The following is a 23,925-nucleotide window of genomic DNA, read 5'->3' as shown; positions in this document are numbered from 1 at the left end:
TAGAGCCAGTGCAGAAGGCCAAAGTTAGGAAATGGAGAATTTTATATAAAGAACATCCAGGAGATCCCAAAGTCTGTGGTGGGGAATAAGGCATAAAAAGATTAGGAAAGTAAAAAAAAAAAGGATCCATGCTAGGAAGGGTTTTAGAAACTAAGCATAGGATTTTGTATTTGATCTGAGAGGCAATAGGAAGCCAACAGAAATGATTGAAGGGAGAGGAGGTGACATGGTTGCGTTTGCACTTAAGGACAATCAATTCGACAGTTAAGCAAAGGAGACAAACCAGAGGCAGAGAGAGCCACCGGCAGGCTACTGCAATCACCCAGGCCAGAGGGGTGGCAATGTCAGAGAGGAGGAGGCAGATGAGATGCTGCTATGGTAGAACTGCTAGGACTTGGCAAATGACTGGATATGGATGGTGAAAAAGAGTGAAGTCAGGCATGACACCTAGGTTGTAAGTCTGTGTAACTGGAAGGATAGTAATACCCTCAACAGCAAGAGAGAAACCAGGAAGAAAGGACGGTTGGTTTGTTTGGTTTTTTTTTTTTGGGGGGGGGAGGGGGTTGGAGAGGAGGAAGAGAAAATGCATTCAGGTCTACGTAGACATGTTAAGTTTAATATGGCTACAGGACATCCAGCTCAAAAGTCCATTAGGTAGCTGGAGATATAATACCAGAGGTCAGAGAAGAGATCAGGGCTAGGCAAAGAGATCTAAGAATCATCTGCATAGAGATATTAGTTGAATCCATGAGAGTTAAGGAGCTCTAAGAAAAGTCCAGGATTAGCAGATATGACATGAAGATCAAGCAAAAGGGACCAAGGAGTAGTCACACAGTCAAGAGTGGAAAACAGGAGGAAACAGTGTCACAAAAACCTAGAGAAGCGTATCTAGGAGAAAGGGGTGATGGTGTCAAAGGCTGCAGAGAGGTCAAGAAGGATGAAGACTAAGACCCCATCAGTTTTGGCATTTAAGAAATTACTAGTGTGGCAGCTAGTGGTGCAGTGAATAGAGTACCAGCCCTGAAGTCAGGAGAACCTGGGTTCAAATCTGGCCTCAGACACCTGACACTTAACTAGCTGTGTAACCATCAGCAAGTCACTCAACTCCAATTGCCTTGCCTTCCCCCCTCCAAAAAAGAAAAAAAAAGAAAAAGAAAAAAATCACTGGTAACTTTGAAAAGTACTTGTAGATGAATGAAGAGGTCATAAGCCAGACTACAGAGTTAAGAAAGAAGGAAGAAAGAAGGAGGTATAGTAGCAGGTCGAGAGGTATAGGAGGATGATAGCTAGCAAAGATGGATGGAGGAAGCAATAATTTTTTGAGGACAGAAGGGACATGGGTTTATTTGTAGGCAGTGAGTAAGCACAATAGATAGGATGGGACTGAAGATTAAGTGGAAGTGGGGATGACAGAGAGGGCAATATGCTAGAGAAGACTGGATAAAATGAGGTCACTTGTGCATAATAATAGATGATGTGCACTTTAAGTTTTGAAAAGCATGTTATATACATTACCTCATTTGCTCTTCACAATAAACCTGTGAGGTCAGTGCTATTATTTCCATTTTACTGAATCTGAGAGAGGTGGAGTGATTTGCCCAGGTCATACAGCTAGTTAAGTGTCTAAGGCAGGATATGAACTCAGGTCTATACTCAATGCAATGCACCACAGGCCCTTCTCCTCACACAGCCACTACCCTAGGGACATCATCATTTCATGCCTCAATTATTTTTAATAACTTTCTGGTTAGTCTTGCTGCTAAAGTCTCTCCCCAGGCCAATCCATGCTTCACTTAGCGGCCAAAATGATCTTCTTAAAGTGTAGGTAAGACCACATAAGCTCAACCTTCACGCCCCACAATCAAATGTGGCTCCATAGAACTTTGAGGACCAAATACAAAATCTTATGTTTGACATTTAAAGTTCTTCACAACTGGCCTCTAACTTGTGATTTTCTTACACCTTCTTCTTGCCCCTACTCTAAGATCCTGTACCCTTCTCTCCTTAATGTTCCTTTTCACTAGGCATTTCTCTCCAGACTCTTTCTTTTCACTGGCTATCCTCCGTTCTTTTGTGTATGTGGTTATTGGCATGCAGTCTCCCTCATTAGAATGTGAGCTCCTTGAGGGACAAGGATTTTGCCTATCCCCAGAGTTAGCACAGAGTCTGGTTCTTAGTAAGCATTTAGTAAATACTTGTTGACTTGACTTAAACTGGAGTGCCAGAGAGAAGCACTAAATGAGGGAACAGCAATGCTTTTCAACAGCTGAAAAATCCTATAGTCATATGGTTACAGTCTTCTCTAGGCCTTGCCTTGGGGCCACCTCCAGTGCCTGGTCCAGACACCACCACCCACCTCTCACTTCCTGGCCTCAGAGGCTTTCTCCAGTGCCAGTTTGTCCCAGGACAAGTTCCCTCTGCCTTCTGTATGGACTCCTCTTCCTGCCTGCAGTGAGACAGTCCTCCTGAGGTTTCATAGGGACACATCACCACCTGCCATGAGGCTAGACTTCAAACAACATAACCACACATGTATCTCAATGATACATTTCCAATGCTGGTAACCTGCTTGGACTTACTCTTGTATGGTTAGCCCACTCAAATGCCTAAATCTCTCCATCCTAGTGATTTTGAACTCCCTCATCCCCACTACTGATATACCAATGTTATTCCCCATAAATGCCCACTCTCTTCCTCTCCACCTCAACCCTACACTCCATAATGTCCTACTCCTAATCTGTCTACCAGTGTGTCCTCTGGAATGACTTTATAAATGACAAATTTCCTTTCATCTTAAACCTCTTCCTTTCTCACTGTCTCCTCCATCTCCTAGCATTGAGAGCTGGTTCCCTCTGATGACAATGCATCTCTGGCCATCCTTTCCAGGACTAACTAAACTTTTTTTCCTTATTTCCTGGCCCATCAAAACACAGTGGAGGAACTGAAATAATCTTTACTCCCTACTGCCATTTCCAGCTTGCCCCTCTACCATAAATGCTCAGCAATTTCTCCCCATTTGAGGTTCACACTATCCACATTTATCACCCAATTCATATTCTGAGACCATTATCTATTGAACCTCCAGAATATTTTCCTTCATTCTTCAATGAATTCAGGGCCTGGTTCAATCTCTCTCTCATGCCCCAGCTCACGCCCACATAGTCAGGAACTTCAACATATACATATATAATGTTCTTTCAAATACCCTAATTTCCCAGGTCCTAAGTCAACTTAATTCCCACTTCTCAACACTACCTCAGCTACCCAGAGATGATCATATCCTTGATCTTGCCATCACCCACAAGTGTTCTATTTTCATAATCATGAACTCCAAAATTCTTTCATCTGATCATAATCTTTCCCTCTTCTTTATGAACCCAAGCCTTTTCTTTTCATCCTCATCACGACCTCACTTCCCTCATTTATTTCCCAGGTCACCTTCCCTGTACTGGCTATGCTCTTCTTTCCCTATATGGACTCTTTAGGGAACACCATGTCAAAACTACACTATCCCCTACTCTTGGATCACCTACCCCCTTGTCTTACTGCCAATGACACTCAGCCAAAGCCCAATCATGGATGACGTCCTTCTCCTTGGCTCCTATTTTTGTACTGCTGAACAGAGCTGGAAGAAATCAGGAAATTATGTCCATCAACCCACCACAAATTCATGCTACCCAATCTCAACGTGGCCTCCATCATACCAAGGCAATCATTCTATTCTTCCATCATTAACTGATTGTCCCATTCATCACAGTGACTTTTCTAAACCTTTTCATCCATCCCCAAACCTCCCTTCTTCCCCTACCCTCTAAGCTGAGAACTTTATTTTATACTTCACATTTCATTATGACCATTCACTGAATGTTCTCCCTTCTCATTTTTTCACATCACTTAGACATATTCCCCCACTATCTCCTCTACCACTATAGCGATGGTTAAACAGAAGTCCTCTGTCGGACATTTAAATCCCTTCATCACCTGGCTCCTTCCCATCTTTACAGTCTTCTTACACTTTACTCCTCTTTATACACTCCACCAAGAGCAATGAACTACTTGCTGTTCTTCAAACACATCACTCCATCTCTTATCTCCTATCTCCATGGCTTTGCATTGGCTGGTCTCATGCCTAGAATGTTGTTCTTCCATCCTCAGAGGCCTTTTAGCTTCCCTGGATTCCTTCAAGACTCAGATCAAACCCCACCTTCTGCAGAAGATCATTACTGGTTCTCTCAGCTGCTAGTGCCTCTCACTCTGAGATTATTTTCTATGTACTCTCTGTATCTATATTGTCTTTCCATGTTAGAATATAAGCTTCTTTGAAAATTAGGACTATACTTTATGCATGTATTTGTAATCCTAGTGCTTAGCACAGTACCTAACACATAGTAAATGCTTTATAAATAATCTCTCAAGTTATCTAATGTGCAAATTTACAAATCACGTAAATTTTACAAATACTGGTTTGAAAATTCCATTGTCATGGTAGAACAAATAATTATTAGGATAGAAAGCAACATAGAGATGAGATCTCTATTAGCAAATCTCTTAATATATCTATATGCAATTTTAAATATAATTAGATTTTTTTTCCCTTAAAACTTAGGAGAACTATTTAAAATTAGTACCTTTGACTCTACATGGCTTAGCATGACAGGAATGTCAGAAGTGGTTGATTTTGGTAAGCACAGGGTATCACAGATAGCTTGTAATTCCTGGTAAATTTCATCGTTTTTGTTCAATTGTGAACCTTTGAGCTTCTTCTTCTGCAAAATCCGTAAAGCCTGAAGTTCTGTACTCAAAAATACTAGAAGGAAAACAGGAAAACATAAATATGTGAACAGAAACTTCCTGTTCTATAAAAATATTTTACATAAGGTGAAAAAACTTCTCAAGAGGGTCTAAGAGTAGTAACAATGATATCTGACTACTTTTGAAACACAGTAACTTATGAAGACAAAAATCTGAAAAGAAATTATTAATATTATATTACATATTATTTTGTCTTTATTTGGGTCATTATTTTAATGTCTAAGTGGTTTTGATATGCACAAAAGAAATATAAAATGAAATTTACAATGAACTAATTAAATACTTCCATAAAGTGAAATGGGAAATTTTCATCTCATTTTTCAAATGTCCTGATTGTTGTACAAATGTCTTATGTTTCCCTCCTTATAGCCCATGAGACTAAATGCCCACTGAGTGGGGCCATGCTTTGAATTCATCTTCACATCCCCTTCTGAGTCTAGCACAGTGCTTCATACATCAGAGAAACCCAATAAAATCTAATTTCATTCTCAATTTGAATCAGTGAGAATATAAGATTTTGCTATACTCACTTTCATTGATTAAAAAACACCTGTTGAGCACCTATGATATTCTGGGCATTGTGCCAAGGCCTTGAAGAAAACAAGGATAACTAAGATACTGTAGGACAAAATCACTTCCCTTGAGGAATTAGTTTGATAAATAAGACATAAACAAGGAATTGCTTCCAATACTTCGAAGAATCAGGGATTTTGTCCATTTAGATAATCTTTCCAATGACACACATAATAAATTTTCTATTAGTTATTAATTAGATTTCATCTGTTGCTGTGGCCAGTCTGTTACCTTACTGGTAGTATTTTCTCAATTCCTTATTCTCCTTCATTCCATATATCTAATCAGTTCTGCCAAATCTTGCCATTTCTACCTCCATAACATCTCTTACATCCAACCCCTTCTCTCTGCTCCCACAGACCCACATCACCTCTCACCTAGATTATTACAACAGCCTCCTAAATCATCTCCCTCTTAGCTCATGCCCTCATCACACCTCACAGAGATTACTGCAATAGACACCTACCGTGTTTCCCCGATAATAAGACCTATCCCAAAAATAAGCCCTATTGAGATTGCTACTGTAGTGAAGGTGATCCCCTGCGCTACATGCTACATTACGGTACCCTCTGTATGCACCGTCCCGTCCCTCCCCCCCCGGTGAAACGCACGCTCCGAGCTGCATCCAATCAGAGCTGCAGCTCGGAGCGCATCATCCTGTTCTTCCCCAGTGATTTGCTTATTGAATAAAGGTACATTTTTTGGTTCACATTTACCTGTTTATTAAAACTGCTGTCAACGTTCATTAAAATAAGCCCTCCCCTGAAAATAAGCCCTCTGGTGTTTTTCTGTCCAAAAAAAAAAATGAGACAGTGTCTTATTATGGGGGAAACACGGTAAATGTTCTCCCTCCTTCAAGGACCTCCCACTATAGTCCATCTTCCACACTTCTGCTAAAAAAATCTTCCTTAAATGTTAATCTTCCTTAAACAGATCTGAATATGTCACTCCCCTGCACAATCAGTTTTTCTGTTCTTCCCTTCACAACTGGCCCCAATCACTATACAGCTCTCCCTTTTCATACTTTTGTGAACCAACCAATATTGTCCCCTTTTCCTCACAAATAAAACTGCATATCTCATCTCCGTTCCTTTGCACTGGTTGTGCCCCATACCTAGAACGTACTTCTTAGCCTTAAAGAATTACTCTCTTCTTTCAAGATGCAGTTCATGCATAACCTTCTACATGACACCATTCCTGATCTTCCTAAGTGCTAGTGCAGCTTCCTCCCTAAATATACCTTGTATTTTTCTACTTGGTATTTCTGTATACATATTCTCTTTGCATTTGTCATATATTTATTTATATGCTGTTACTCTATCACTAGAAAGGCCCTAAAGATTAAGAGCTGTTTCATTCTTTGTAAGAATTTGTACTATGTGGCTGGCACATAGTACATGCTTAATAAATACTTCATTTATTGATCACCAGGTTCACACCTGAACTCTTTTCAGGTTCTGGTAGGACCTACCAGAGTTTATACTGTATTAGCAGAAACTTCAAAAATTCAGAGTGACCTCAATGCCACCAAGGAAGCATCAGAGTAAGATTTCAGAGGATAAACAAATCATTTTAACTAACTACACAATAACTACAGTATGATTCTCATTACAATGAATGGATAGTACGCAAAGACAAAACAATCATGTAAAGTATTACATTTATTTCATATAAACATTAAGTGGTGATAAGCTATACTTTACTACAATATAAACACACTAGCTTTATGTAACTTTCCCACTCAGTCTCAAGTATTCTCTGAGGGGTCTAAGTCAGGGGTTGATTAGGGGGGGTGGTGTATGGATAGAGTTTTAAGGGGGTCTGTCAATTTAGGAGGGGAAATGCATCTTTATGTCAATACAACTTATTTCCTTTGTAATCCTATATATATTATCTTATGTATTTAAAAAACATCATTCTGAGATGGGGTCAGCCAGACTGCCAAAGGGGTCCATGACACAAAAAAAAGTTAAGAACCCTTACTCTAAACAGATCTTTGATATATCTCAAAACCTATGGCTATGTTTAGAAACCTATGTTTAGAAATAAATCTCTTGCCATTATATATCAAAAAACATGGCATCTCCCTTTTACCTGAAAGTACTAATAATAATAGCTGACATTTACATAGTGTTCCACTAAGGTCTGCAAAATGCTTTCACATTTTCTCATTTGATCCTAGCAACAACCCTATGAAATAAATATTATAATTTAGCATTACTATCGCTATTTTACAGATAAGAAAACTACAGTTTAGTAATGTTAAAAGATTTGCACATGATATTGGTGGTACAATTCTAATACATATTTCTCCCAACTCCAAGTCTGGCACTTTCTCACAAGCTGCCTTTCACCAAAAAAAAATTTTAATTTGTGTTAATTACGACAAGATCTCTAAAAATACCTAAAAATGACATGTCCAAGTTATAAACATGAAGAGATTAAATATTACAAAAACTACCACAGAGCTATGTAAAATAAAATTAGAAGCCTACAAATTCTGGCTAATATTCTATTACCATAATTAGAAAAATCCAAGTGTAACTGAAACATATTACCCTATTAAAACAGTGCAAATTAAACCAATTTCAATACTATGATTAAAAATTCATATTCCACTAGTGAAATTTTATCACAATCTTGACCTCAGAGATACCAACACATACATACATAAATGTTTTAAGAATCTATAATTTCATCTGTGGGGGTAGTAACTCTTTCCACCAAAACAGCCTGCAACTCTTCTATACCTTCACAGGAAACTTTCAACACATGGCTCATCCTCTGGCTCAAACTTTATCCTTGGAAAACATACAATCAGTCCATCTCTGGCCTGTACTTAAATACTCTCCTGCAAAGCCTTTGAGAAATACAATCACTTCCACACCATTTAACATGCTTGTTTGTAAGTGAATAGACACACATATATTTGCACATACAAATATAAATAACAGGTTAAAAATAATACAAATCACTCAAGGACATTAAGTAAGATAAAACTTACATAAGAGTTTCAAACAGTCATCTTTCTTTTTTAAACGATCTTTAACATCTCCTGAGATGAGTGTTGAATAGGGACAGGACAATTCTTTCAGAAAGCCACTTATCTCAAGCTGGAAGCTCTCTATATCTTCACTCCCTTTAAAGAAAAAAAAAAATAAAAAATAATTCACCAAACATACACTGACCACATAGGAAAAATGATAAAATACTATCCCAACTTAGATGAAAATTAAACTGAAAGACATACGGTAGAAAGTAGGATTTCCTATTAATGGAGGTACTAATCAACAGGCATTTATTAAGTGGCCTACTATGTGCCAGGCGCTATGCTGTGCCCTGGGAGAAACCAAGATAAAATGAAATGGCTCCCTGGTCAAAGGACTTTATGTTGTACTGACAGAGACAACAGGTACCCATATGCCAAACAAAGGAATTTTTAATTGATCCTAGAGGCAAAAGGGAGTCAGTCACAAAGCAAGCAGACTGACATACTCAGAAATACACTTTAAGAAAATCACTTTGGCAGGTATGTATGTTGAAGATGGAAGGGAGAGGGGAAAGATGAGGCAAAAAGGTCTAAGGCAAAAGGTCCTATCACAGACTGGACTAAGGTAGTAGCTGTTTGAATAGAAAAAAAAGGTCAGATACATGAAATATAAGATTTGTTAACTAATTATATAGGGATAAAGTATTAGAGAGAGCAGAGTGAAGGATAACCCGAGGTTACAAACCTTAGCAACCAGAAGGGCAGTAGTGACTGTGACTGAAATAGGAGAGGTCATGAGATGAGTGAGTTGGGGGAACTGTTTTACACATGTGACTTTGAGATATGTATGGAACACCCAGTTTGCAACGATTAACAGGTAGCTGGTGATGCAGGACTCAAACTCAAGAGAGACTAGGGCTGAATAAACATACCTGGAAAACATCTGAATAGAGATAATTCCATCTATGATAGCTAAAGTCATTGTAGAGAGAGAAGAGGGCCCAGGACAGAACCCTAGGAGGCATACACAATTATGGGGCATGACACTGATGATGAGCTAGCAAAGGAGACTAACAAGAAGTTATATAAGAGAAGAACCAGCAGTAGGGGCGGCCAGGTGGCGCAGTGAGTAAGAGAGCGGGCCCCAGAGTCGGGAGACCTGGGTTCAGTCCCGGGCTCAGATACTTAACACCCACACAAAATAACTGGCCATGTAACCTTGAGCAAGTTACTTAACCCCAATTGCTTAGGGGCATCCAGGTGGCGCAGTAAGAGCCCCAGCCCCAGTGTCGGGAGACCTGGGAGCGGTTCCAGCCTCCGATACTCAGCACCCACACAAAAAATAACTGGCCGTGTAACCTCGAGCAAGTTACTTAACCCCGATTGCTTTATTAAAAAAAAAGAGAGAGAGAGAGAAGAACCAGCAAAGAACATGTCATGAAAACTTAAAAAGGAGAAACTATCCAGGAAGATCAGGTGGTCCATGTCAAATGCTACAGAGAAGTCACCAAAGACAAGGTTTGGGAAAAGACCATTACAATGAGCAATTAAAAGATCACTGGCAACTATGGCAATGCAGGGCAAGCTACAGAAATAGCTGCAGAACATAACAGGGTCCTGTGAGGGTTCCTTTGAGGGAGACCTAGCTGTGTTTTTGAAGGTAGCAGGAAGCGCATCAGTATAGAGGAAGATTGAAAACTGGTGGTAAAGGAAGAGTGGATAATAGTGTGTTATTCACATTATCCTCCACTGGATGAGATCAGGGAATAAGTTGGGAGAATGGCCTTTACTTTTTAAAAAGCTACCTTTTTATCATATATTAGAACACAGGACAATAGAATAAGGGATAATATCAAATGGTTTTGAGATTAAGAGAGAAAAGAGAGCTTAAAGAGAAAGACCTCTCTATTTTCTGAGTAAAGGATAAAACAAGGACCTCTGCTGAGAGGGTTGCGGAACAGGTAGTGTATAAGACTTGAAGAAAGAAAAGAAGGCTTAGAATAGTTTTTGTTGGGAGTAGATGTAAAAGTATTGGCTTGTCACACAAAGGTACCAGTTGAAATTAAATAACCAATATGTAATGTACCTGGACAACAAAGTTTTTACATGATTTCCTGTAAAAACTTTCAGCAGGGGCAGCTAGGTAGTGCAGTGAATAGAGCACTGGCCCTGGAGTCAGGAGGACCCGAGTTCAAAATACAGTCTCAGACACTTAACACTTACTAGCTGCATGACCTTGGGCAAGTCACTTAACCCCAATTGCCCTGCCTTCCCCCCCTTCAAAAAGACAAAAAAAAAAAACACCTTTCAGCAGCACCATAAAAGTAGAAGCAGAGGAATCAGACAATGGGAATAATCTAAGATTAGGACTTGGCAAGAGATAAGGGTTGCTAGGATAAGTAATTCAAAAGTAGTGGACATTTTGCAGTTGAACTGGCTAACTATAGTGTCAAGTTTGGGAAGAAAGGAAAGTAAAGCAGGAACAGGGATGAAAAATGTTCTAGGAGAATACTAAGGGGTAAAGGGACTAGAAACCATAATAAAGACACTCAGGTTTAGGAGGAGTAGGACAAGGATGGCTGGATAAAGGAATTTCAGATTCTCGGCCATGAAAATGGAATACCTTTGGTGTTCTGATGCAGCATTCAAGGACATGGCCACTCGTGTGTGTGGTGAGAATGAACAAAAGATAAGGTTATGGGAATTAAGGAAAGTGATGGACTTGGCCCTAGAATTCACAGACCACAAGTATTCTACTCTAAGAGCAAGAATTCTTCTGATGCAAATAAACAAGGAAAAAGATTAAGGTAGAAAAGACAGTGAGCCAAGTACTTAACTACTTTGCTTCTCTCAGGGAATAATCAGTTGCTGGTACATAGTCTTGTGTTTGAAAAATACTTTCTGGCTGGTTGAGACAAGAAGAATGACCTGGGAGTCAACAAGTATTTAACAAGCACTTAACTACAAAAAGCATCTAGACTGGGTGATATATCTGACATATTGTGTGCCCCATGTGCTACACAAATTGGTTCCCCAGGAAGGCTTTAGCCCAAATATATGTGGCAGGTCTCTTGGTTTTCTGTGCTGAGAATTTAATGCAGCATTGTAGCATTTCATTCTATCAGTAAATTCTTTTGCAATAATGTAACTTAGTAGAAATTACACTGAACTGGAAACTAGAAGTCCTGTTCTAGATTCTGTTCTACTAACTCACTTTGTAATCAAGGGCAAATCATGCAGGCCTCTCTGGGCCTGAGTTTCATCATCTGTAAAAAGAAAAAGTTGAGCTTAGATAAGTTTTGAGTTCCTATCAACTCTAACCTTCTAAGCAACTGAGTAAAAGAATGTGTACGTGTATGTATATGTGTATGTGTATATGTATGGAAGGAAATATATATAAAAGGAAATAAAAAGTCCCACCGTATTCTGACCCAGTAACACCACATCACACATGAGTATTGTGTTCTATTCTGAGGGCCAATGACAGGCCAGAACATGTCCAGAAGACTACAAGGGGTTTAGAACTATGTCATATGTTATAAGAGAATCCGTTGAAGCTACCAGTGGATGTTTTCCCAAGGGGAGAAAAGACCTAGTGGTGACATAGCTGAAAAGACCTAGTGGTGACATAGCTGTTTTCAAGTATTTGAAAGTTTATCATGTGGGTGAGAGATCAGACTGGTTTCATCTCACTCCAAAGGATAAAAACAGGTACAATGGAGCAGAAGCTGCAAAAACAAATGTTTGAAAAGTAGGATACACTGCCTAAAAGATGAGTTCCCCATCTCTCCAGGTCTCCAAGATGAAGCTGGATGATCCCATATCAGGGTTACAAAAGGGAATTCCGTTCAGACTGGGATCGGACTAGACAGCCTCTAAGTTCGCTTCAAACCCTGAAATTCTTGGTAAAGCAGTAAGGCATTTAATAGGCTATTACCTATTAAATGTAAAGATAGTGCCCCGATTGCTAAATATCAAAATGGGTTGAGGTTGACAAGGGAAGCTAAGGAGAACCTGGGAGAAAAAAGAAGGTCAAAGAAGGAATAGGCCCTTTGCTTAGGGTAGGGAAGGTAGAACTGCTGGATATTTATTTTGTTTCCTAAGCAAAAGGGAATGCCTTTACACTGAAAATGACAAAACAAAACAAAAAAAAAACGACAAAGCTGATACTTAAGTAAGGACATAGTAAGAAAGCACCTAGAGATCCATGATAAATTCAAGTCATTATGCCCAGATGAACTACATCCTTAAGTCCAAAAAGAGGCATCAAATGTAATTGTTGAGTCACTGTAAGTTTTTTCTGACTCATCGCAGAAAATGGAAATGGTACCAAAAATTAGAGAAAGGCAAATATGTTCCTATTTCCAAAAAATGGCAAAAGTAGTTTACAAACTATAGGCCATTAATAAGCATGACTGATTTCTGGGAAAATTCTAGGATGTATCATTAAAGGGATGGTTGGTAAATATCTAGATAGGGAAGCAGTAATTACTAAGAGGAAAAATGGCTCACCAAAAACTAGTAATGCCAAATTCAACTTATTTCCTTGTAAGACAGGATTACTAAATTAAGAGAAGTAGCCTTTTTAAAAATCTTTTGGCAATAATGAGATATTATTCTTGTACAGACTGAAAGATAGGGATTAAACTACAAGGAAATGGATTCAGGACTGGTTGGATTGTCAAAAAGGAGCTGTTAATGGCTAAATATCAATTTGGCAGGAGAGCTCCAGTAGAGAACCCCAACAATCTGTGTTTGGTCCTTTGCTGTTGAACATTTTTTATCTATGATATGAAAAAAATGTATAGATGACAAGCTCATAAAATCTGCAAACTGCACTAAGCTGAGAAGGGGTAGCTAACACATTGAATGACAGAGTAAGGTGACAGGCACTAGGCTGAATTTTTAAAAATGAAATTCAAAAGGAATAAATGCAATGTATTGTGCTTGGGTATAAAAAAAATCCCACAAGCATAAGAATGAGGATAATTAGATAATAGTTTTTCTGTGTGATGTAATGGCCAAAAAAGATAATGTGATCTTAGCCTGTGTTAAGGGAGACAATGATGCCAAGAATAGAAAGGTGATTGTTCCCCTGCACCCTGCCCTGTCAGACTTCAACTGGGTATTTTTCAGTTCTGGGTACCACTTTTTAAGAAGGATAAGCTGGAGTATATCCACAGAAAGACAACCAGGATAATGAAGGGTCTTGAGAAACTGGGGCTGTTTAGCCAAGAAAAGACTCAAGGAGGGACAAGAGAGCAGGTTTCCAATCATCTGAAGAGCTATGCTGTGGAGGAGGAATTAGATTTGTTCTGTTTGACCCAACAGGGCAGAATATAGAAGAAGAGTTGGAAGTCAAAAACACTCAAGTTTAGGCTTGATACTAGAAAGGAATTACTAACTAATTTGTTGTTGTTGCTGTTGTTGTTGAGTCATTTCAATCATTTCTAACTTTTTGTGACCCTATCTGGGGTCTTGGCAGATACTGAAGTGGTTTGCCATTTCCCTTTCCAGTTCATAGACGAAGAAACTGAGGCAAACAGGGTTGGGTGACTTATCTAGGGTAACACAGCTAGTACGTGTTTGAGGCCTGATATGAATTCAGGTCTTTCTGACTCCAGTTCTAGTGCTCCATCCACCATGCCACCTAGCTGCCTGCTAACTAATTAAAGCAGTCCAAAAACAGAACAGATCGCTTCAAGAGGTGATGGGTTCCCTACCCCCTCCTTGGAGGTCTCCAGATGATCACATGCTTCATTTGTTATAGTAGGGATTGTTTCTGTGAATGGGGTTAGTCTAGATGGCTGCTGGAGTCTCTCCCAACTCTCAAATTCTATGATCTTGACCTGGGCCTCATATTTAATTCCAAATTATTAACTTACATTTTTCCCCCTTATTTCAAATTATTTCCTCAGATATATATGCTGCCCCAAGTTTTGGTAAAGGCAATTGAAAATTAAAGTTTTAATCTCTTTAAAAAATGACTAGCAACTCATTTTGACAATTTAACATAAGGACATTAATTTGACAAGTTAGAGCTTATAAGCATTTTCATACTTAAATCACTATAATTTTTTAAATATGCAGCATACTTTTCTGTATAAAGAGATGATTTGAAAATTCTGTCTGTCACCATTACATAAAACCATGTGTGACCACCATCATATATTCACTGACTTCACAACAAATTAACAACTTCCATCCTATCTGTGTATATTCAGTTATGTACAATTCTTGGACTGAATTTAAATGCTCACTTTTATTTTCTGAAGTCATATGATAGCAGCCTGTTTTTCTGCTATGTTGGCTGTTGATTGCTATGTATGAATGTTGATTCAGAAAGTCTTCCATGTGTAGTCAAAAAAATAGATTCTTCTAGACATTTGATTCAATTCTATATACAAGTAGTCCTATTAAAAACATGTTATCTACAGAGCCATGGCAGCCACTGTTCCCACTGTCATTGAACCTTGGAGCTTTACTGAACATGAGTTCAGTAGGGAACGAGGTGTAAGTTCAAACAAGCTAACAATCTGATCCCTGGTAAAAGACTACCCAGGAATTTCCCCAAACTGTCAAAAATTTTGTAAAATTTTCATTTTATACTGTAGAAATTCCAAATCAAGTAATTCAAAACAAAATGGACTAAAAAAACTGACTTTGAATTAACATGTTCAGATTATGTCTCTTTTAAAAATTAAAGACCAAAATGGCATCTAAGATACCTGGAAAAACAGTATTTTGAATATAAACTGTAATAATCAATTTTAGATAAATTTAAATTGGATTAACATAATTTTGATATACTGTTTTTTCTGAAGCAAAATATCCTCATAGTGACAGTATAGTTAAGGTTCTTCACATTTTCCAATAAACCAAACTGATTCCAATCACCAAATGCTAAGAATATTAAATAATGACTTCTTTGCATATTAAAAATAAAGCTAAGGAAACTATTTTTTTTAAAAAAAGACTTAACGACATACTATATTGAACGAAAAGGTAAATGAAATTCAATGGAAATACCAGATGTTGAAGAGATGCTTTCTTCTAAGTCACATAATGGTTTTATCTGAGATCCTAACCAAATGCAGAGCTCTGAAAATTCAGGTGAGGACAGGCCACTTTCTACTGCTTTGATAAGTGCTTGTTCTTCTAAGAGAGGACCATCGTACCTAGAAAGAAAAGAATAAATAAGTAAAAACTAGAGCAACATAATTCTGAGTGATTAATATGTAGCTTTTCTTACAAGTCAGCATTTGGCATAACTGTTGAAGAACCATACAGGGTTAGGCATGGTTTCTTCATAATGGTCTTATTTTGAGTTACACATATGTTCACATACTTACTATATTAATAGATGGATCAACACAGCATTTATCAAGACTTTACTATGTAGCAGGCACTGTACTAAGTGGGGGAATAAAACATAAGCAAACAAGATATTTCTTGCCCTCAAGAAGTTTACATTCTAATGGGGAAAGACAACAAATAAAGTGTTGCTAGAAAGCTGAGGGGAGGAGAACAGAATGGGTACACACACACACACACACACAGAGTAAGGCATCTGTAAGAAGTGGGAGTGAAGTGGAAGCCTGGCTTTCAGTAAGGTAAGGCAAAATATTCACCTCTCAAAACCAGGGACCCAAAGAGCCCTTTTAGAATTTTCAAGGTGCTTTCACATAAATTACGTCATTTAATCCTCATAACAAGCAAGTAGTGGGGTGATAGGGTCAAGCCAAAAGGAAAATATCTTTGGCAGCTGAATGGAGGATAGATTGGAGTGCAGAGAGAGTTGAGGCAAGTAAACCCACCAGCAGGCTATTGCAATAATCCAGGTGACACATGATGAGGGCCTGCACCTGGGTAGAGGCTGTGACAGAGGAGAAAAGGGAGATGACATGAAAATCTGAAGACAGATTTGTGAGGTGAATACAATGACACCAATGTCACAAGTCTGGGTGACAGGAAGTATATCAGAGCGCTCGACAATAACAGAAAAGTTGGGAAGAGGAGAGGATTTGGATGCCTTTGAGACATCTAGCAAGAGATACACAAAAGGTAATTGGCAGTGGGAAACCAAAGCTTAGGAGAGAGACTGGGGCTGGATACCTTGACCTGACAACCATCTGCATAAAGATAATAACTGAACCCATGAAAGCTGGTAAGACCATCAAATGAGAAAGTACAGAGCAGGATTTCTTCACATGAACATTTTTGCGTCATGGACCCTTCTTGTTTACTGAAGCCCTATGAACCCTATCTCAGCATAATGTTTGTAAAATGCATAAAACACAAGGAATTGCAAAAGAAGTCAACTATGGTTAAGTAAAAATGTATTTTTTCCATCCAAATTCACAGACCCCCCCCCTGAAATATAAATGCACTCTGTGGGATCCCAGGTTAATAACCCCCTCATACAGAAGGAGAAGAGAATAGGGTCCAAAACAAAGCCTTGGAGGAATCTAATTGTTAGTAGGTATGACATTAAGATATAATCAAAGAAACTGTAAAGGAGTGGTCAGATAGTAGGGAAAGAACCAGTAAGAGAACCAGGAAAAAAAAAAACTGTCACAAAAACCTAGAGGAGAGAATATACAAGAGGTACTGTAATCAACAATATCAAAAGTTAAAGACAGGTCAAGAAAGATGAGATTTGAGAATGGGCCACTGGATATGGCAATTAAAAGAGATAACTGACAACTCTAGAAAGAGTGAATGAAGTTTCAAATGAATGAGGTCAGAAGCCAGACTGAGGGGCAGGTTACCAATAAGCAGGCGAAAAGTACTTTCTCAAGGTGTTTAGCCTAGAAGAGATAAAAAAAAAAAAACAGATAGAGGCACAGAGCCAGGGTTTTTTAAAGAAGGGGTAGACATGGACATGTTTGCAGGCAGCAGGGAAGAACCCAGTAGATAGGAATTGTTTGCATGTAACAGTGGAAACAACAGTAGAGGCAACTTGCTAATGAAGCCAAAAGGGATAGGATCAAAGGTGCTATATAAATGTCAGTTATTACAATTATTGTTGTTATTATTGTTGAGTCAGTTTTTGGAACTGTAGATGGGGGGCAGATGTTCTGAGTCTGGTAGACTTCAGTTGAAGTCCCAACTTCTGTGCAACCTACAGCAAGTCACTTTGCTCTCTTGGTCCTTACAATGGCAAAAACAATTGGTACAAGGAGTTTCCTCATCTGAAGTTCCTGTACCAATGCAATCACAGGCCCATACTCTCATCAAGCAAACTGACTAATAGCCTCACTAAAATTTCAACATTTTGCTCCTGCAGTTTCTGTAGCTAAGTTGATCATTTCCACCACTCCCAAAATGAGCACTGCCACCTTTACCCAGCAGCAGATATACTCTGAGACCAAGTGCTGTCACTGCAGGGGAAAGAATCAAATCAGCAAGCATTTATTAAGCACCTATGTGCCAGCCATTGGGATAAACTTTGCCAGACAGTGTGCTAAAAATGAATAAACGTGGGCGGCTAGGTGGTGTGGTGAATAGAGCATGGCATGGAGTCAGAAGGACCTGAGTTCAAATCCGACCTCAGACACTTAACATATACTAGCTGTGTGACCTTGGGCAAGTCACTTAACCCCAACTGCCCATCCAAAAAATGCAAAGAAAAAACGAATAAAAGTAAATGAAATAAAGCAGCTCCACTGATTCATCTTATTTGCAGATGGACCCTACATCTACCCTGTCTCTCCCATTAAAATGTGAGTTCCTTGAGAGCAGGGACTGTCTTAACTTTTCTAGTTATATGCTTAGTACTTGGCAAGTGCTTGATAAATGCTTCTGAAAATTCATTTTCATTTATTCAAGGAAATGCCTTCACTACAGCCTCCGGGAAAAAGTGGTAGTGGTGGTGGTGGTGGTGGTGGTGGTGGTGGTAGTGGTGGTAGTAGTAGTAGTAGTAGTAGCAGCAGCAGCAGTAGTAATTATAACTAGCATTTATATAGTGTGTGCAAAAAGTGGACTGCATTAAGACTTTTGAGCCAACTTGTATAGATGCTAGCTAATAATAAAGCTTCATGCGCAGAAAGAGTTTTGCTACACCCTGTATAAAAGCTAGGTGATGATAATACTAAAAATGATAGATTTAAAAATAAAGCTTAAAACTGTACTAAAAGTTTTGGGACACCCTGTATAAATGCCAGATGAGGATAATACTACTACTATTACCAATAATAAAATTTCACTAAGGGTCTTGGGACACTCGGTGTAAATGCTAGATGATAATACTACTAATAATAAAGCTTAAAACCGCACTAAGAGCTTCGGTGCACCTGTATGATATTGATGATACTCAAGACTGCACTAAGACATTTGGGACACACTGTAGAATGCTTTAATGTCTGTAAAACATTTTACAACGGTTATCTCATTGGATCTCCACAACAACCCTGGGAGGCAGAAGCTTTTACTCCCTGTTTTACAGATGAGTTGACTGGGACGGACAGAGGCAAAGGGACTTGGCCAAGTTAGAACTCAGGTCCCAGATTCCAAGCTGGGCGCTCTATGCGCTACGCCACCTAGTGGCCTCGCGAAAATTTCCATTTGACCGTCCCTCCTTGGGGGGGAGGGGGAGGGGTAGCGGTAGCGGGTGATTCCGCAAACCCTCCCCTCCTCCACCCCCACTTCTTCCCGGCCCACCGGAAAGTCTCCAGCGGGAGGCGTTTCCTGAGCCCGTCCGCCCTCCCGCAGAGGGGGCGCTAGGCGCGGGCTCCCAGGGTGGTTCCTTCGTCCCGTTAGGCTGGCGGCTGCCTCGACGGGGTGGGACGTGCCCGATAAGGCCAGACAATGGGGTGGTAAAGAAGACAGATGAGAAAGGCGGGAGAAAGGCGAGGAGGGGTGTCTGTGGCGCTTGGGACCTGCCCCCTCTCCTAAAAAGAAAAAACACCCACACGCACCACACCGGCCTCAGGCTAGTTCTTGACCCCTCGGGGCGCCGGGACCCCTCGCCCCATTTAACCCCATAGACGCCGGTCCCCGCCCAAGTCCGCGACGTTCAACCCCGGGGTCGCGGGGTTCTGGCAAAAGATTCCCTGCAAAGGCCCAGAGAAGAGGGCGAAGCGGAGCTTCTCCCCAAGGGGAAAACTCCCCAAATACACTCACCCCAGGGCCTCAAGCGTGTCCAGCACATCCCCCTCCATGCTCAGCTCCGGGCCTGGCTCCGGCCTTCTCATGGTCCGCCGGCTCGGTCTGTGCACTGTTCTAAAAAGCCCGGCCGGAAGCCGTCGGCTCTACTCTCGGGTTCCGGGATCCGGCCCATCCCACCGTTGTCAGGGCGATCGCTATGGAATACGCTGCCTCTGGCTAAGGATTTGTACCCTCCCAGAGTGTGCTCGCTCCTTGTAGGTCTTGCCTAGATGCTACAAATGACCCAATAATCATGAAAAAACCTATCTTGTCTTAGTCACAGTCTAAGTTCAAGCACATGAAATGGTTGCAGTTCAGTTCAGATCCACAAACTTTTGAATTTAAAGCTGGAAAGGACTTCCTTTATTCCGTCATTTTACAGATGAGGAAACTAAGGCTGAGAAAAGGCCCAGGGTCACACAACTAGTAATCAGGCTTTCACAGTTGAGGCACATACCAATGAACTCGTACATCATACAAAGTTTTTGAGTATGGCCTTCCTGAAGATTGTACATCATCCCAGAAGAATAGTGGTGAATTGGACACAAACAGTTCCCTAAGGGTTAAAAATAATATTAAGGGTCGCTTTTCCAGTACTTTGCGAAGCCCCTAGTTTATTCTGTAACCTGAAGGCACCCTAAAGTCCTCTTCCCCCTTATCTTGAACCTTTAACAAAAGAATTGCTTTTGTCTCCCTCCTGCTGTGTTGCCAGGGTCCTTTAATCTTTAACCTGTATCCTCCTACCCTGTCCTTAAATCCTTAAACCATAAAACTTCCTAGCCTTGTCTCCCCCCATCCTGGGTCATTAAATTTCCCGTCTCCCTTATCTTGTGTCTCCTATCCTGTCATCCATCTTCCTCATCCTGTCCCTGATCTTTAACTTCCACAAAAACCTCTGAAACTACATTACCATTCTGAAACCTCTATATAAACGTAGCTCTGCAAAATATCGGAGTCTCACTTAGCTTTGCTGCTAGGAATCCCATGCTACTTTTTCACTAAAATAAAGTTCCCAATGGCTACAGAGAAGGTGTAAGTGAATTCTTTCACACCTGAACCTGCTCTACCAACTCTAAACCTTGTCATTTGGAAATTCAGGCTATCATAGCAAGTAGATGAATTTGTAGGGGTAGCTGGGTGGTGAAGTGTAAAGACTGCTGCCACTGAAGTCAGGAAGACCTGAATTCAAATGATCTCAGACACTTGCTAGCTGTGTGCCCCTGAGCAAGTCACTTAACTGTTTACCTCAGTTTCCTCATCTGTAAAATGAGGTGGAAAAGGAAATGGCAAACTACTCTAATACCTTTGCCAAGAAAACTCCAAATTGGGTCACAGAGAGTCAAACACCACTGACAACTCAACCACAAATTTTTTGTGTGGCTTTTTACTTTACCTGGCCCTGCCCAGGCCTGCATAGTGGTATCAATTTCTCTAACCATAGTCCAAATGATGAAAGTTTTATGTAGTAGAGAGTTTTTAGGTTGTAGTAGAGTTTTAGTGATGAAGTAGAAAGACTATTGGTACTTGGTTGCTTCTCACCAAATTCTTTTTTTTTTCAGTTCTTTGTTGTTTATTCAGTATTTAGGGTTAGTATGACACTTGAGGAATTGGTTGCATTGTTGTACATACACAGATCTTTTTATATAATATGGAAATTTACAACTATTGATGTATATGTGTGTGTGTGTGTGTGTGTGTGTGTGTGTAGACAAAAATCAGGTCCTCTGGAAATGTGATGCATGGTGCCATGCTGTAGAGCCCTAATGGAGAGGAGCACAAGGTAATCAATGCATCAATAAAGAATTACTACTGTATGGTGTCTCGTAGTGTTGTCTTCTGGACCTATAGGAACCTGTAGTACCTACATACAAGGCAGGTAGTTTATATACCTGTGGGGCACTATCTGCTTGACACCAACTACTGAGACTATACAAGTCATATCCAACATCACATGCAAACATCAACAGGATTTAAACAAATAGTTACACTCTACTATTCCCCATTTCTAACTTTAGGAAGAGACTAGAGTGTGTTCACGGATTTTACATTTCTGATATTCAGTCACTAATCAGAGGAAGGATTTGACCTATTTGAAAAGTGCATCATACATAATCCCTTAACCACTGTCATGTTCTCTTGATGGCAGCACATTAAAAGGTTTTAAAATTACAGCTCCTTCTGGAATCCCCAAAGAGTATCTGCACTCTTCCCTAAACAGCTCTCCTCCTCTGGATTCAGGTTTACCTTCACCACATCTGAAATGCCATTCTGCCCCAAGATACATGGGACACTAAGGAAGACATCCTCATTGATGCCTTATAGGCCCTTAATCATGGTGGAAATTTGATGTACTCTCCTAAGATTCTTCACAATGCTTTCTGCCAGATCTGCCACAGACAAGCCAATGGCCTACTAAGTATAGCCCTTCAACTTGATCACCCCATAAGCACTTTCAACCACCTGTTTATGAACTTCTTTCCAATTCTCTGAATCAGCATCAGTTCCTATTTGAGGATTAACATTCTTCAGAGACACACCTGCAAGATTCACACCACTCCACACAGGAACACTGGAGTCTCCATGTTCACCAAGAACCCATCCATGACAACTTGAAAAATAGACACCAAGTCTCTCCCCCATTAGGTAACAGAAACGGGCAGAATTCAGATTGCAACCACTTCAAATAACACAGTTTTTAGGAAAGTCACTTAGCTTCCAGGCCACATATGTCTAAATATCCACTGGATTGGAAACAATAAGCAGCTTACAATTAGGGCTGTATTTAACAATATTGGGAATGATGAATTTAAAGATATTCACAGGTAAATTTGGGGCGGCCAGGTGGCTCAGCGAGTAAGAGCACCAGCTCCAGTGTTGGGACGACCTGGAGATCAAATCCCGGGCTCAGACACTCAGCACCACACCCAGAAATAACTGGCCGTGTAAACCTTGAGCAAGTTACTTAACCCCGATTGCTTAAAAAAAATAAATAAATAAAGATATTCACATTACACTGGACCAAATTAAGACAACATTCTCCCTCTTGTTGACGTGCCCCAGCCGTAACAATGACAAGTTTTGAGTTTGCAGTTACACTGTAGTCTTTTCCAGAAACAATCTTTGGCATTTTGAGGAAAAGGCTGCCATGTTGGAGATCCATCATCTCTCCCTTTAGTTTTGTCTTCTATTACATCAACTAATTCAAGTTCATCAGACAAATCCTTTAAGATACTGATGCACATGCCATGCCAACTGCACCAACCCCAACAGCAGTGATCTTGTTCTGGGGAACCTGTTCCTCCTTTAGGACATTCAAAATCAGCTAATCCTTAATAGTAGATGCCATTTGGGGGGATATCGAAGTTGCTGGTCAGGCTGCGAAAGTTGTGAGTTATATGTGAGACCACTGCTCCCAGAATCGTGCCACGCCAAATTCTTGTTATACAAAGGCCATAAAAAAAAGCATAATGAATGAAACTGTTTATCTAAGCAGGTAACAAAAAGCAGAGAAGTTGTACAGATTGCAGTGTACCTGACAAACAGTGTGAATGAGCTATACAAGTGGGAATGGGATATCTTAGCTCAACAGTGTGACAGAAAAAAAAAAAGACAATACCGAGTCTCACCCAACAAGAAATTCTACAAAGTCTCTGTTAGCTCCAGTACTTCTGGTGCTTTTCCTTTGGAGGTTTTTCCTTTTCTCATCAGTTTTGGAAAAGTAGTAAAATTTCCCCTGACAAAGAGAAAGAAAGGACTCTGACCTTGAGGACAGTGGAGATGAGGGACACTATCCATTCATTCATTCATCTTCATTCATTCATTCATTTGTGGGCACCAAGAAATTGGTCTCAGTTGATCAAATTAAGAGAAAAGGTCAGTGCCAGTGAGAAAGAGCCTCAAATTGAGCAATCCAGTAATACTCGATTTCTTGCTGCTTCTCATATATAACACTCCATCTCCAGACTCCAAGCATTTTCAATGGCTGTCTCTCTTGCCTGGAACTCTCTTCCTCCTCGTCTCTGCCTCCTAGCTTCCTTCTTGGCTAAATTTTCACCTTCAGCAAGAAGCCTTTCCTAGTCCTCAATAATCTTAATTACTTCTTTCTGAGAGTACCCCCAATTTGTGTTATGTCTTTTTAGCACATAGTTGACTCCTTCACTGAAGGCAGCTAGGTGGCTTAATGGATAGAACACCAAGCCTGGAGTCAGAAAAATCTACATTCAAATCTGACTTGGACGCTTACTAGCTGTGTGACCCCAGGCAATTCATTTAACCTGCTTACCTTAATCCTTTGGAGAAGTAAATGCCAAACCACTCCAGTATCTTTTCCATGAAAATCTCATGGACAGTATTGACATAATATGATCCACAGGGTCACAGAGTCACACACAACTGAATAACAA

The 23,925-nt window shown here is 40.0% G+C and overlaps 1 protein-coding gene and 2 long non-coding RNA genes across 4 annotated transcripts in view; 1 reads left to right on the top strand and 2 right to left on the bottom strand.

Annotated features, from left to right (window-relative positions):
- FAM98B (family with sequence similarity 98 member B) overlaps positions 1–19,635 on the bottom strand; it is a 36,904-nt gene extending 17,269 nt beyond the window's left edge. The window contains exons 1-4 of the mRNA XM_069105717.1: positions 19,499–19,635; positions 15,404–15,552; positions 8,390–8,524; positions 4,629–4,807 (exon numbers count right to left, since the gene is read on the bottom strand). Coding sequence (XP_068961818.1) covers positions 4,629–4,807; positions 8,390–8,524; positions 15,404–15,552; positions 19,499–19,569 — 534 coding nt within the window. The 5' untranslated portion in view covers positions 19,570–19,635. The remainder of the gene's footprint in view (positions 1–4,628; positions 4,808–8,389; positions 8,525–15,403; positions 15,553–19,498) is intronic.
- Positions 19,636–21,193: 1,558 nt separating this feature from the next.
- On the bottom strand, positions 21,194–22,739 carry LOC138175289 (uncharacterized). 2 transcript variants are annotated; one of them, XR_011171960.1, is made up of 3 exons: positions 22,619–22,738; positions 21,954–22,059; positions 21,194–21,448 (listed from the first exon to the last, which is right to left on the bottom strand). It is a non-coding gene; the product is annotated as an uncharacterized lncRNA (long non-coding RNA). The 2 variants fall into 2 exon arrangements; XR_011171961.1 differs by lacking the exon at positions 21,954–22,059 and having other exon boundaries at positions 21,194–21,355; positions 22,619–22,739.
- Positions 21,278–22,275, top strand: LOC138175290 (uncharacterized). The gene is made up of 2 exons (XR_011171962.1): positions 21,278–21,353; positions 22,087–22,275. It is a non-coding gene; the product is annotated as an uncharacterized lncRNA (long non-coding RNA).
- Positions 22,740–23,925: the final 1,186 nt, after the last annotated feature.

This window comes from Petaurus breviceps, unplaced genomic scaffold (genome assembly GCF_028583685.1).
Source record: "Petaurus breviceps papuanus isolate PSGF00001 unplaced genomic scaffold, PetGlider_PUasm1.0 77, whole genome shotgun sequence".
NCBI classification, from domain to species: Eukaryota; Metazoa; Chordata; class Mammalia; order Diprotodontia; family Petauridae; genus Petaurus; species Petaurus breviceps.
Note: the sequence above shows the minus strand (reverse complement) of the source record. Positions and strands in the feature narration are given on the sequence as shown.